General features: G+C 42.3%; 1 protein-coding gene across 3 annotated transcripts in view; it reads right to left on the bottom strand.

The window, feature by feature from the left end:
- NPTN (neuroplastin) overlaps positions 1–15,719 on the bottom strand; it is a 56,233-nt gene that overhangs the window by 1,332 nt on the left and 39,182 nt on the right. For 2 of the 3 annotated variants that reach the window (XM_004276280.4, XM_004276281.3), the window contains 4 exons: positions 10,531–10,664; positions 8,128–8,401; positions 1,137–1,158; positions 215–289 (listed from right to left, as the gene is read on the bottom strand). In XM_004276280.4, coding sequence (XP_004276328.1) covers positions 229–289; positions 1,137–1,158; positions 8,128–8,401; positions 10,531–10,664 — 491 coding nt within the window. In that variant the 3' untranslated portion in view covers positions 215–228. Of the gene's footprint in view, positions 1–214; positions 290–1,136; positions 1,159–7,732; positions 7,826–8,127; positions 8,402–10,530; positions 10,665–15,719 lie in introns of all 3 variants that reach the window. The other variant, XR_007475800.1, reaches the window with a different exon arrangement.

The raw sequence follows: 15,719 nt of genomic DNA, 5'->3' as shown, positions 1-15,719 counted from the left end.
TTTATGTAAATAAGTGAAAGAGCTCAGCTGAAAATCTTCCTTTCCAGCTGCTACACTGGACAGACAACTTGTTCCACCAGTATTGGCTGCTCTTGAAATCAACTAAAGGATCTTGCAACATAACACCAACTACTGAAGAATTTTTAATAAGGTCAACAGAGGCACATTCATTTGAATATAATTTTTTAAAATTTCTAAAGAAGGCCATACTTACGTTACAAGTAGTACTTAATTTGTGTTTCTCTGGCGCAAGTTTTTATCTTTGTGATTGTTGGTAGAGTTGGTTTTCCTTTGGAGGAAAAATTGCATTTACAAGAGTTAAACTCAAGGTCAGTAGCAACTTTTGAAAGTATAACACACGGAAATACAGGGAGTCTTCCACTTACTGCCATCCCTGGTATAGTAAGTTTTATTGCACAATATTAATACACAATTAATATTCCTGTGTAAAGTGCCTACATACCTTAAATTAATAGATCCTTTTGACTCCCAAGGCAGACAATATACCGGTAACTTTCCCTTTGACTTGTAAACTATAATTACTATAAAGGTGAAATAGTAGTTTTTTCTCTACTCAACACCACTGTCTCTTCTCAAATGATAAAAGATACTCAATTATATACAGGCAGTGCTGTGCCCTCTGGCACTTAATAATTTGGCCACTGTTTGCTTGCCTCTGACTTAGTCCCCCACTCTAGGAGATTCTGCTAATCTTGGATTGATTCAAAATTTGCAATTTTGTCTCTTGGATACACGCAATTTAATGGAGCCAGGCAGTTTATCCATGCTACAGTCGAGCTTGAAATTAACTTTAACAAAACCTGAAGTCTCAGATATACTGGTGATTTACCCCACATTATCAATTTAAACATATGGGGTGTGCAAAATTTTAAACATTTTTTTTGCATGGTATTCCACTTTGTATTGCTACTAAAAAAACTGTACTGCCTGTCCTGGGAATCAAATGGCAATCAGTCAACTCTCAGTCGACTCCATGTCTGGCTAAGAAGTCTACACTGCAACACTGTTTCCACTCACTGTCTTCCCCTACAATCTTAGCTAGCCCTTTGATTAAACGGCAAATACATAATAACCCAACCAGAAACTACTGAATCAATGTCGAATAAACTACTTACATTGGCCCAGCTGGTTCATCGTCTACACAGGTGTTCAGGTTTTAATAATCCATTGAGAGACAGAAGAAGAAGGGAGAAAATTGTGAGACTCTGCACAGGGATTAACAGAACAGCAAACGGCAAGTGGCAAACATGGCTATTCATAGCATTTATTCAAGGCCATTCCATCTGGAGGTGCAAAACACTCATGAAGTTATTATTTCTAGATTCAGGTTTTTAATGGCAGGTATGTTGTTTCAATGATTTTAGTTAACACTTTGAATGCTTGTCATGAAAAACTGCAACTGTAGCGGACAGATAGGCTGCAATATCATTATACTCATCTTGTCCCCAAGTTCCAGTGGTTCACTCTTAAGTAGATGAGAAGACAAACCAACATTTCAGTTGTAAAATCCTGCTGTTTGTTTTCTTGTGGTGAATGCATGTATAGTTTTGGCTCAATCCTGCAATGCAGATGGATGTGTAATCTATATGTTTACACACATCCTCACTTCCCCAAAGGACACTGTTCTTGCTGTTTTGTTATCTTTAGGAGAGTCTTTAGTCTGGAGAATGAGATAGAGGAAGCCACAATTGTTCAACCTAATACTGGGTCAGACAGGCTAGGCTATGCCAGCAACAAGTGTAGGTAGACCAGAGGATGTTCTGTGACAGACCAGGGAAAGCTGAATGGTGCTGACATCCCTCTAGAATAGACTTCAGATAGAAAAACTGGCTCACTCTTGTGCCCTGGCCAAAACCAGAACCCAAACCCAGATGAGCCATGAGTTATCTTTTTCCTTTTTAATCGAAAAGCTTACATTATCTGAGTTTAGGTGCCTTCTTAAATTGGTATTTTCTGATTCTGATTTGTAAGTTTTTCCTTCCTGTTTCAACTAAGGGCAACTTGGTCCCCTTTAACCAGGGATATATGTGTGTGTGTATGTGTGTGTGTGTGTGTGTCTGTACACACACACACAGATTTTTTTAAGGCCCACAAAGGTGGGGAAAAGCAAGTTAAGTGCTCTTAGTTTCTTTTTATTTTACAAACGTCAGGTAGACTAAATGATTTAGAACTGAAGGCTTCTAGAAAAACTCTCAGCAGGATTCCACAAGGGGGCTTGGTGCACATGAAGCAGTTATGGAGATTACAGTCTCAGTGTAGGCATCTGCAGGAGCACACGTCAGGAGTAATGTCTGTCAGAGGGAGACATTGCTCCACCTGTTCCTTTGAGGCAACGGAGAGGCAAAGCCACCGCCAGCACACACAGTGACTGGAGCAAAAAAAGATTTCAAAAAAAAGAAAAAAAAACAAAACAAAACAGAAACAAAACTAACCACAAACCAGTGACTTAGCCAGAACAATAGGCTAGCAACACACCAGTGTCCACAGGATTCTACTACTAACAGTAGTACACTATCGAACAGTACAGAGAACAAACTTAAGACTCAGACACCCAAGACATCTGTGTACTGTGTATACAGTGGAGATATACAAAGACATACCAGGTACTGAGACCCACGAGCCCAGCCTAGATCCTCCCTCACCACAACACCCTAACGCTCTCAGCATCCTGGCCAAACCAGCTCAGCTACATGCTAGGAACTAAGCACTTCTGGGACTTACAGGAAAGGACACAGGAGCAAACTTAAAATATTTTTAGTGCTCTGGCTGTGCACCCGAAAACACAAAATTCTAAAGCAAGGTAGCTGATTCAAGAATATCACCAATCTACTCCCAATTTTAAGAGAAAAAAAGGGGAGAGGGAATCGCGATAGCCAAGCTAATCTTTTCAAAGCGTGACACTTCAGCACTAACCCAAGCACTTCACACCATGAGCTTTTCTTTCTTCAGTAATTGGGATATATGTACGCCCTGGTGTCTGACTAATAACGTCATTTTCCAGCCCAACAAGGCGATAACGTGCAAAGGGCTGCATGAGGGGTTTTAGCAACAGTGGCTCTGGTGTAGCTGCCATGCCTGCAAGTGGGAGCAGTTGCTGTTCACATTTGTGCCTACGTCTCACGAGCCCCTTCATCTCTCTCCCCAAATCCACTTCCACATTTATAAGGAACAAAGAAAAGAGCCTCAAGTCTCCCACTTTCCTGGACTGAATCACTATCTGCAGCACCACTCTCCCTTTACAGGTCAAACAAAAACAACAACTTGACCTCTAACAAGGAAATCAGGAGAGAGGGAAAGAACAGAACTACAGATAAAAGGTAAGAAAATGAAAGTAAATGAGGATTAAACAGCAAACTGAAATCCAAATTAGTTGTGAAAGTGAATGAAGTAAACTTGAAGAAAAGTGTTAACATTATGAACTGTGCATCGTATAGACTGAAGCGGAGATTAAACAAACTCCAAAAGCATGCATATCGCTCACTTACCACCATGTTTTAAGGGTTTGATGCAATTGAGGGGGGAAAAAAAAGAAGTCATAGTAACCGACAAATATCAACATACCCCCAAACCCTCAGGGCAAAAGACAGCCGCTTAAACAATGACTGTTCTCTCCAGCTGGGTATTACTCACAGCCACTGACTAGATGAGAGGAAGAGGGCTGGGGGAGAGTGGAAACAAGATGCTTCTGGAATCCATCATATGAGTGAAGTTCCTGGTGGACCTGTTGCACACACTGATTCATTCAGCTGAATGTCGTCTTCCCAACCGAATGCACTTAGAGCCCTCATTCCCCTACATCGCCTCAGAATCTGGAAGGGTGCTCTGCAATGCCTAGTAAATAACAGATTACCTGATACAATACCACCTCCAAAAAGATGGCTTTAATGTCAAAGTAAGTTGACTGTCTGGTCAAAGCTCCTTTTTCACTGCCTTCATCTCACTGAGGATGAGGATTTATGGTTTCTAAACCCACTTAAATTTTGCCTGATCTCAGCAGAGCAGCATTAAACCCAAAAGAGAGTAACAATTATTTTCAATTTCCTTCCTTATTCAGTCCTATTGTATTTTCTTCCTAAGGTAGCTTGTTACTGACCCAGATGACCCCTGGTTAAGAGACAACACATGTGTTTCACATATCATTTTTAAAAGTCACATTCCTTTTCCAACATTCCTGTCCTCTTGTAAAGCTTCATATGCTACCAATGTTTTGACCATTTAACTGATTTTGGAACATTAGACTAGCTCTTAATTCTAAAGTGTTAAAAAGAGTTTGGATACATCACAGCCACTAAAAATGGTTCCCACAAAACCTCAAGTATCTTTTATACCAGTAACTTAAAGGAAGAGTGCCTATAATTGCTTATAAAATTATCTCCCTAACGTGATAATGGAAAACTCTTTTTGATGCCAGCACTTCTCTTAAATCAGCTCCTACTGTTTTCAATCGAGGTCAGTAAAATGTGCAGCAGAACTGAAGGCCCCAGCAACTAAGCAGGTTCACTCCCGAGAGGCACACTAATCACTCTCTGGGTTCAGTCAGCAGGGAACCAACACACAAGGTGAGCTCCAAACATATGTCCAGCTGTAAGGTAGACAGAAGGCTAGAGGGATGCTAGTTGTATCTCGTCTTTTTAGAGAATTATCATTTAACATTTCCAGAGAATGTAGTCAGAAGGTGAGTAAACTGAAAAAACAAAGCCCTTACTTGGCTCCACAATTCACCTGTTACTAAAAACATTGAAGGTTAAAGGTGATATGCAGATAATCTACCTACAAGACAACCCACTGGGGCACCAGTCCTCAAAGACACTGTAACAGTGACTGAAAGGGATTTAGATGTAAGTTTCACTTACAAAATGTCCTGAGTATACTCCAGTAGACAAAAAGTCATGGGCCTTTTTTACCCCCTGGAAGCAGCTAAACCTTAACCCTAAGTATTTCTATGTGAGAAATCTAAAGCAATATTTGCTCTTCTAGTGAAACATACTCAGGCTAAACTATATAAGTTTAAATTTGTGTTTTTATACTTTTGTATTGTTCCCTTAGTGCTTTTCTAGTACAGCACCGAGTTACCAAAAACTCACAGACTGCCCACATATGAATACTATGAGTTTTATATGAACTTTTTTCATATAAAAAAAGGTCCAGTGAGTCAGAAATAAATCACTGCTATATCTTGATAATAGTGTATTCATTTGGCAGAGAAGAAGCATGTCAGGCTTATTTTTTTAAAAAATCAATTTTCACAATGGTATAAATAAGTCAACACAGAATTACGAACGGTTGTCTGACAGGTAAAAATTCATCACCCCTAAAACCCCAAATCTGTATAAGGTACCTGCTCATTCATTCCAAAAAGGAGCGTATGCATATATATCTATATGTAAATTTGAAGAAGGGCATATGGGAGGAAAGCATATGAAGTGAGTTTGCTCTTGTGAATTGCACAGGAGTTGAGGGGAAACTGGCTAAAGAAGAAAAAGACACGGCATAAGGAAAACTCACGGAGGAACAATCAAATTTTCAAAAAAATTATTTCCAGGAGAGAAGAAAAGAGGGGAGGGCAGGACTAGGGAGGAGTCTGAGAAAAAGAGGCAGAAAGACAAAGAAGAAAACTATGGGATGGAAATGCTCAAGCAAGGGCATGTGATAGAGAATGGAGCCTGGACAGTGCTGGCTGTCAGGAGGGGAACAGAGAGAAGGCAAACATTGCAATAATTCCAGCATCCCAGATTTTTTGCCCCAATTCAATAATAACAACAAAGTAAAAGCTGCTTGCATTACAGTATTTTTCTAAGACACTAGAGCAAGAAGGTTTTACTTTGCACTTACCCTGCAGTCATCTCTTTTACATAGGATTCATTCACTGCCTATAATAATTTATCTTAAAAGAGTATTTTCCCTCCAGGAAGCTGTTCAGATTTGCTGGCCACAGGTGTCTTGTATAACTCGTCCCCATTTGTGTTCAACAGCCATGGAGCTCTTAAAAAAAAAAAAGCTGCTTTCCCTGGGCAGGTGCCTGCACTTGTCAGATAGAACCAATACTAACCATTCCTCAAATCTAACCTGACGGTCTCTTCCACATATGCTGGGATAGCAACCTGGTAAGTGAAACGGCTCCCTGCAAAGACAACAGGAACCTCCAACAGGGACAGGCTAAGCCAATGTGTCACTCTGCCAAGAGAGGGGCAGCCAGCCTTGTCTTAAAGTAAAGAGTCAGGTTTTGAAGCCCATTTTTACCTTTTCCTACTGACTTTTTGCATCTCAATTTTTCCAAAGGGAAAGCTGAGAAAGGCGATATTTAGCAAAGCAAAAGCATTCAGCCCTTTTCAGGAGTGAGGCATGACTGCTCCTAATAAGCCAACGCTGAAAACACACTGACAGGCAACTCTCCCCCTCTACTGTCAGATCTAGACATAGGTACTCAGCCTTGGAAGTCCTAATTTGCAACAAGAAAGAGAAATTTAGAGAGAAAAGCATTATGCATATATGAAAATCCTAAGAAAGCACTTTTGTTTCATAGAATAGCAGTTCTGTGGACCCAGGAGAAAGAAAGTAAAAATCCCAGGACACTCTTATGTTGCAGGGCACAAGCCCACGTATTTACAAAGGCCCATCTGCTTCCAGCTGACGTCCATCCCATTCCTCCATCTAGTTCACTGGTGAATGTACATTTGGATGGAAGTCCACCAAGTCTCCCCACATACATCGCTAGTGTCACCAAATAACCTTTTCACCAGCCTCACTACAATACTCGCTCTACCTAGTGCAGGCAGAGAGACTTAGGAGCTGCTGAGAAGAAAGGAAAAGAAGGGGAGGTGGCTGCTGCTCTCAAACATGTCCTTCCAGAGACTCTGGAGCCACTGGCATGCCTCCAGGGCTGCGCTCTTCCTGAGGGAGCACCAGACCTCCCTTAGCATTCTCTGCTGACACACATGGCTGGCACTGGGTCCTGGCCAGCCACAGGGACACAGACAGCTCTCTGGGGCAGGGTAGAGCACCACAGTGCACAAGCACAGGCCCAGAACAGTCAGACTAGAGTTGGCATCCTCCCCATCACCCAAGGCACTGAGTTTACGTGCATACCCTTCCAGTCCAATCAGTGACAGGCAAGTGGTGGTGATAGTTGGCTGGCCAATTAATTTGTTTTCGCTGATGCTATTATAGGGTAAGAGGATGGGGCTGGGGAGCTAGTGAGGAATCTGAAGTACTACTGGTGCAAGTCTCCATCAGTAGTCCCCCCCACATTATAATCACAGGGTTAGAAATAGAACATCCATAACAAAAAACATAACTTCCAGGACCTTTTCTGACTCTAAGCATGTCTAACCATCTAAGATTCTTATTCTTTCCAATGCCTAACAATTGGCTTTGGTTCTGCTGCTATTATCCACTCCCTTCTGGGACGCTGGGCCAGCTTGAGGGTGCCACGTCAGGCAGGGACTCCAGGTGTTACTACTTAGCTATCTGTCTTAAACTGGGGATGGTAATGCATCAGATGCTCTCCACCATTCTTGTCTGTGAGACAGACAAAAAAGCCAAATGGCAGGGGCCTGCTTCACCACAAACCTTGAAAACCTTCTGAAGGGACCAACCAAGGGAACCAAAAAGTGGCTTGTTCCAATGGCTTTTCACAATAACAGTCTGACTGGACTAGGGCAGTTACCTACAGGGGCTATACCAGGCAACCATGTGACAACCAATTAGATACCTTAAATCTGCCTGAAAGGCCAGGTGGCCTGCGATCTTGGGGTGGCTTCTAGGCTTGACTTGGATTCTCCTCAAGCTCAATCTGCCTGATGATCTGTATTGAAGGAGGACAGAGCTGAACAAAGAGACTGACAACTGCCCATTCCCCACAAGGGGCCTGAAGGGCAGATGGGACTGGGGTTGGAGAACACCCACATGGAGAACAGAGCTAATAATTATAGCTCAAGGTGGCTAATCTTAGGGGTAGGGGGTGAGGAACCAGTATAAGACTTTTTCCTTCTCTCCTTTTGGGACTGAATCCCAACATTCTTATAGTCCTCTTTGGGTGCTTGGAAACCACCCCACGGCTTGGAAACCAGCCCCAACAGCACAGCTATTTTGTAGGGATGTTCTTACCGTCAGGAACTTCATCTGGCCTCTTCCTCTTTTCATACACAACAATGATCACCACAAGGATGATGATTTCTGCCAGAATTCCCAGGAAGGGCCAGAGTGGGGCCAGGTGGCTCCGTACCCTGAGGATGGTGACAACGGAGGCAGAGCCAATGGAGTTGGTAGCATTACATTCATACTCGCCAGGATCTTCTGTGATCTGCAGGTTTGTGATGCTCAGCTCAGTGTAATTCTCCCTATTGATGATGATGAAGCGGCCAGAGGTATTGACAATCTCCTGCTCAGAAGCAGATAAAGTGATAACACACAAAGATCAGAGTAGGTGAATTAGTGCCCAATACAGGGCAACACTAACATCCTTAGCAAGACACTGGACGGGATCAGGGAGCAGTGTCTAGTACCATCTTTGTCCAAGGGACTTTGAGTACTTGATCACTGACTGCCCTTCAATCTCAACAACCAGTCAACAATCTTCTAGCAGAGCCAGGGTAAAAGTCTTCCCTGCTGTTGGTCCTCTGGACTTCTCCAACTTGTATGAAGTGAAGGGAGGTCCTACCCTGTAGACCCAGAAAAGACCAACTCAATTTAGAAGATGCTGCTCCAAACACCAGGTAAGAAACCGTAACCAGGCAGAGGATGGAGAAGGGGTGTGAGCTCCATGGTCAGGCATGTATCTCGTAACATCAGGCCTATCTGATGCCTTCAGAGTCAGCATATCTACTTCACGCTTGGTGAATTCTGCAAAGTCTCCCTAAACTTCCTCTAGAAACAATGTTAAGAACTTGCTCCTGGTCAGAGTGGGGGAAATTCGTAACTTCCACTTCCTTTCAGAATTACAGGGTTAAAGGAAAGTTTATTCAATCAGTCAACAGATATTTACATTAGCATGTTACATGTTTTATATCCTACCTAAGGGGAAGGTGAGATAGAAATGGAAAAGCATGACACAAAAATGAACATGGAGATTGACCTCAAGAGGGAACCAGACCCCCAAAGGGATGGTTAAAGGGACGTGTAAGAAGCCCCAACAGAGGGTACGTATAGAGCCACATTGCACCGAGGGAGTGGACACTGCTGGAAAGAGTCAGGGAAAGTTGGAGAAAAGCTAACATTTGAACTAGGCTGTGGGGGAGGAGAGCTGCTCAAGCAAGACAGGAGTGCTCCAGGCACGTGTGGGAAGGCAGAGGTGAGAGTATGACCAGGGGTTTGGGTGGAGCTGGGACAGGTTTGCAGCACTGATCTCATGGGCTACTAGCAGAGGAAAAATCTGACTCATGTGTCAGTTCTTATGCAGCAACTAAAGGATAATCAGAAATAGTAGAGAGGAAAGGCAAAGATAATCCCCAGAATGATGTCTAGCTATAGCATAAATCATGTCTGTGTTTGAGTGTGGGTATGACTGGAATGGGAAACTCACAGCCTTCAAAATTAGTTATTCTGTGAAGCTTCAACCCTAGGACTTGAAAAGCTGCCAACTTCTCTAACTCCTGCTCTACTCACTCACTAATTCCATGTTTTTCACTTATGACCTGAGGTGATTAGTGAGTGTGACCTTTGGTCCACAAGCCTTCAAAGGGTATTTTAAAAATACCGTCATATGCAAGAAACTTCCGTGGTCTTGCCACTAATTTACCTTGGTTAATATGTATAACCTTCCCAAAGAAGCTGGATTAAATGATCTCTAGGGTCCCTTCTGATTCTGAAGACTGGCAGTCAAAGAGGATGCCTGAAAAGTAGACTGCTAGGCATACAAAGCCTGGGGAAGAATGTATGACAGCCCCTCTGATAGAATAGGAGACCGGTCAAGCATTAATCAGAAAGTGAGAGTCGAAAGGTTTGACTCTCCCATACCATCAAGAATCATCCCACAGATTGGAAAAGATGTTTTCTTTGACCTTTTCTGGAGCAGATATTGTCAGATTTCCAATGTCTAAGACTGCCCATGGGCCTCCTTAGATTGTCTCAATTCCTAATCACTATTTCATGTGTTCCAGGAATATACTATTAATTGCTCTCACTGCCTTGCCTTCCCAAAAAAACAAGAAAAGTACATTAAGACCACTTTATGAGCAATATTTTCTTTGGGATAAATGTACTAGAATAACAGTAAAATTTTAAGATTGGGGTTAGCTCTTCTTGGTGTCTTATCTTGAAGGTAAACAGCCAAATCCTTTACCAGACAGACAGCTTTAACAAATCACGTACAGGGGTTCCATGCTGGTCAGAAACTGCCAATGACCTCCAGATTCATGATGTAACCACCAAGACTCTAGAAAGGGTGACCCAAGCCACGGCAGCCAGTATGGCAGGTTGCAGAAACTAGTCCAGATGTCTAGAACTCCCCAGGAGAAACTCCAGCAACCACAGAGACCCACGTATAGAGAACCAGGGCTGCCTCGTACTCACCATGGGCATACCGTTCTCCTTCTTGCGCCAGATCCACTCTGGGTGGGGGTAGCCAACTGACTTGCAGTACATCATGGCATCCTGCCCTTCATTCTTGTTCTCACTCCGTTTATGGCCAGTGATGTCAGGAGCAGCTGTGAGAAAGAGTGTTGAATACAGTTACCATGGGAGCATAAGCTGAACAGGATACAAAAGGCCCCAACTATTGGCTCAGAGCCCTGCTTCTCCTTTGACCCACTCTCATATTCAGCTTTGATAACATGCATTTCAGGTCAGAACACAGCAATGGAACCACTCCCTTGCCCTAACCTCCCACCCACCAAAGCAGACACCAGGATTACTATATGCAAAGTTCTACTAATAATACAGGTGGTTCTCCAACCTACTGGAAGAGAGCACAGGTGCAACTGCATAAATTAAGCCATCCTTTAAAGAAAATGCAAACAGAAGCTATTACCTTCTCTGCCAGTCATGGTTTTTTCTTAATACACCTACGTTAGCAATAATTATGTATTGTATCAAATGCCATATATTCCCTTAAGGAAATGAGAGATCCCTGAGATCAAACACCTAAAATCAAGTCCTACTGCAAGGTATATAAAAACAATGAATGCTTGGAGAAGCTAGGTGATGAGTATCAATGGCCAAGCCTCTCCCAGAAAAGAGGGAATGAAGCAAACTGGTCTTCACAAGGGAAGAAAGAAATGAACAGGAAATTCAACCAGCGTCCCAAGAGATTTTATTAACGGCTTAAGAATCTGATTTATACACCTGATTTGCAGTCATCTCAATGAACCCAATCTTAGGGGAATTTCTAGACATGCCAGAAGCTGCTGATTTTCTCTGCTTTTAGGGATAACTTAGAAAGAAATAAACAGCACCTGTGGTTTAAATATTAGATAAGTTTCAAGGATCCAATTAGCCTGAGATAGGGGCTAATTCTTTGAATTTGGCCTTCTTTGATCTTAACTGTATTTTCCACCTTACCGCATCAGTTATACTAATCCAAAAGCAATAAAACTCCAAAAGCAATAAAACTCAAAGTAGGCCAGACATCACTTTGCTGGCGAAGATGGGAAGGAGAATCAATAGGCCTGGTCCAAATTCCAGTTTTGCTGGTTATTTAATTATTCTGTGCTTGAACTCTATACCCCATTATCAAATGGAGTTATTTCTAGCCGCTGCCTATATCCAGTGTCTTGCATAGATAGATGTCAAAATATTCATTTTGAGACTGTAAAAGCCTGTACAATTGTATTATATCATGGGCTGCCCCCATGTTTCCCTTCTGACTGGCTTGGCTTTTCTTGGCTTAAAAATAATCCAACATCCTGCTACTCCCAGACTGTGCTTCCCAGACCACCTCCTGAGGCACCTGGATAGGAAAAGAATGAGCAAGGCCCCGAGCCATTTCCACAACCTGCCAAACTAAGGCCTGCAGTACTACTCAGCATGAGGTGTTTTCTAGATAGGACATTATAAAGGAAATATCTGTTTTTCCAGGCACAGTTCCTCACTACAGAAGGGAATGAGTCAGGCTGGCTCAAATTCCCATCACACCAAATTTCTCCCACAGCCAGTCAGTCACTGTTCAACCTGGTCACCTTCCTCAGAGCTTCCTTCAATCAGTAAATATTAAGGCCCATCTTAAGCACTCCAAGGAAGGAACACACTCCACAGCCATACTCCCCCCATGATGGGGGAGTAGGGAGATATAACAAGCAGAAGAGCTACACTTTGCCTCTAGTTGTGTTTCATTCATTGGACAAACATCTGTTGAGCACTCGTTACATGCCAAATACATCAGAGTGGTAGGGGAAGGCCATTCTGATGAGGTGAATTTTAGCACAGTCATGAAGAAAGTAAGGGCGTAGGCTACATATATCTGCGGGAAGAACACTCCAGGTAGAGGGAAAGGCAAAAGCTCTGAGGCAGAAGCGTGCTTGTTATGTACAAGGACAGCATGGAGGAATCTGGCTGAAACACAGGGGGACGATGGTAGGAGACCAAATCAGAGAATGGAGCCCAGATTGGATAGGACTTTGTAGGACAATGAAATTACTTTGGCATTTACTCTAGGTCAGCTGAGAAGCCACTGGTGATTACTAAGTGCAGGTATGAAATTATCTGTATGCTTTAACAGGCTCCCTCTGGCTACTATGTGGACAAAAATTGTAGAGACGATAGTGGAAGCAATCCAGGCAAGGGGGAGAGGGTGGTATGGATGAAGGCAGTAGCAGTAGAAGTGAGGAGATTCTGGATATATTTTATAGGTTAAGTTAATATATTTGTTAATGGACTGAATGTGGAAAGTGAGAGAAAAAGAAGTCAAAGATGATCCCAAGGTTTCTGGCCTGAGTAACTGCAAGAATGGAGTTGACAGTTACTGAGATGAGGAAGACTGAGAAGAATTAGCATTTTTTTTCGTTTGCTTGTTTTTGTTTTGTTTAGGGATGGAGCAATCATGGTAGTAAAAAACCAGGAGTTCAAAGTTTAGGACATGTTAAGACTTATTTAACATCCAAGTGAAGTTGTTAAGTAGGCAGCTGAATATCAAGTCTGGTGCTCAGGGAAATGGTAGAGACGTAACTTTCAGAAATCAGCTTACAAGTGATGTATTTTTCCACTTTCATTCTCCTTTGCCCCACAGAGAATACTCACTCTATTTACTCTGGCCCAGTTATTTGACTAATTCCAATGTATTGTGAATTCACTAACATCAGCTTTTGCCTTGGAGACTCATCCCTAAGATTACACATAAGAACCACCTAGAAGGCTAAAAGCTGATGTGGTTTATGGCTCCACAGTCTCTAAAAAGCTACTATTCTTGAAGGCCAAGACCTGGGGAGACAGGTGGGGATGGCCTTCACTCCTGCCTTGGTGCTCAGGAGAACACCAAGTCCTCCTTTCATTCATCTACTTCCAGGTTCTATAGAGGCTTCTATTTACAGATAGGAAGGCGCCTTAAAGGCTACTGTGTGCAGAGACTATACAGGAACTTAGTGTGCATCCCCACTCCGCAATTTATTGGCTATGTTTACATAGTGAAGCCTGTTAAGAGTTTTCAATGGTTATTACATCTACTGCTGCTTTCTCCTCAACTCAGCAAAGAATACTGAGTGAAGCTTGGGAATGATGTCCTCAAAAGAATAATGCCCTGATTATTCACCCTTGAACTGGTGGAAGTATCACTAGTGTACCAGGAAGACAGAAGATTAACCCAAGTCACATCACTCTAACCTGATAAGGAATGATTATAACAACCATCACTTTAGCCTCTGGGTCAATAAAGTTTTTTACTTCTCTCTGTCCTTTATGGTTGCTGCTCAATCAGAAAGCCTGTTCCTGCCCCACCAGCTGAGCAACACAGCAGACCCACAGCAAGAAAGGTAACTAGGCTCTCAGAGCACATGTCAGCAGTGGTCAGAGAGGGGGGCCCCTTAGGGCTCAGAGTCCACCTCTTAAATAGTACACAAATTCTTTGATATTCTTCCCTTTAAGAGGTAGAGCCTAATTTCCCTCCTCTTGAGTGTGGGCTGGACTTAGTGACTTGATTCTAAAGAATAAAATATAGCATACATTTTATATATTTATAAAATATGTATTTTATATATTTTTCATATATAGAACATGAATCAATATATAGACAAAATATATCTATATGTAAAAATAAAGGTGTGCAAATAGTTCACAAAATACAAAATGGCTTCCCTTGCCCTCCTTCCCTCTCGCTCTCTCTCTCGCTCTCACTCTCTCTCTCGGAACACACGCTCTGGGAGAGGGGAGCTGCCATGCTAGGAAGACACTCAAACAGCCTATGAAGAAGCCCACGTAGTGAGGAATTAAGGCCTTCCGCCACAGCCCGAGGCAGCCATCTAGCCCCAGCCAACTGGAGAGACCCTGAGCCAGAACCACCCCACTGATCTGCTCCCCAATTCCTGACCCACAGACACTATGAGGTAATAAGTATTTGCTGTTTTAAGGCAATTTGTTGTGCAGCAACAGGTAACAAATATAACCACCCAATGAGGCAGACATTACCCAATTTTTATAAATAAGAAAACTCAAGTTTGGTAAAGTTTGGTAAAGTTATTTAACATCTAAAATTATGCCGCTAGTAAATTCTGGTATAGCCAGAATCCAAATTCAGGGCTATCTGACTCCAGAGGCCATGTTTTTTGAACTTTACCATATAGAAGGGGAAATAACCAAACTAAAACAGAGTCCATAAACAATAAAAATATACAATACGCATTACTGGTAACTGCACAGCAAACTGCCCAAATGTTATCTTTGCTTGTAGATGTACTAGAACGCTCTAGACCTAAGGTGGGACTGATCTATCTGTCAGAGTTCAGCTACTTCATATACTATAATGTAAAGAGTTTTAGACTTAAGTTAGAGAAATTTGGCTCTACTGAGACTCTATTACTCACTGAGTAACCTAAGGTGGGTCATTTAAAATCCTTTGGGTTTCAATATTTACTTTTGTAAAATGGGAATAAAATACCCACACTTCATAGAGGTCTTACGAGGATTAATTTACATCTCTGTATCAATCTAGCACAAGATTGGAGCCCAGGGTCAAAAATAAACATTTAAATTGCATTATTAGTTAGGGAAAGGAAAGGTTAGGCTAAGACAGGCATTATGAGTTCTAAGAAATCAAAAAGATGCTGATTATTATGTGTTTTCTCCCTATTTGCTAATATAAACAGGACTTTTGTTTGTGGCTCTAATAAGGTTTACTCAGGTCAGATGCTGACAAATTATACTGATTAAAGGCCTATTTATACTGATTATGGTGCCTCACCTTATGTGGGCTTGCCACTTAATAAGGACCTACTTAACTAGGTCCTGTTGGTCTGTAGGTAGGTCTGAGGAGTCGGACAGAGCAAATACTGCTTAATTCCCTTTACCTTCTCAGGGAGGCACAGACTGGGTAGCAAAGAAGTAACAGAGATCCTTAGAAGAGACCACACACCCATTTGGGAATTAACTCATGATCTGGCCTTGTTAGCTACATACTCTAATCCCATGAGTTAATGGATAGACCCTTCCAGTATCCTAATAAATGGCAACACCGGGGTTCCAAAACAGTCTTAAGTTACCCACCAACACCTGACCCAATGTCATTATCTAGGCCTTTGGCTGAGGACAAAGGCATGTTCCTCAGTACCCTCTGCTGC

This window comes from Orcinus orca, chromosome 2 (genome assembly GCF_937001465.1).
Source record: "Orcinus orca chromosome 2, mOrcOrc1.1, whole genome shotgun sequence".
In the NCBI taxonomy this organism is placed as follows: Eukaryota; Metazoa; Chordata; class Mammalia; order Artiodactyla; family Delphinidae; genus Orcinus; species Orcinus orca.
This window is presented reverse-complemented; position numbering and strand designations above follow the sequence as displayed.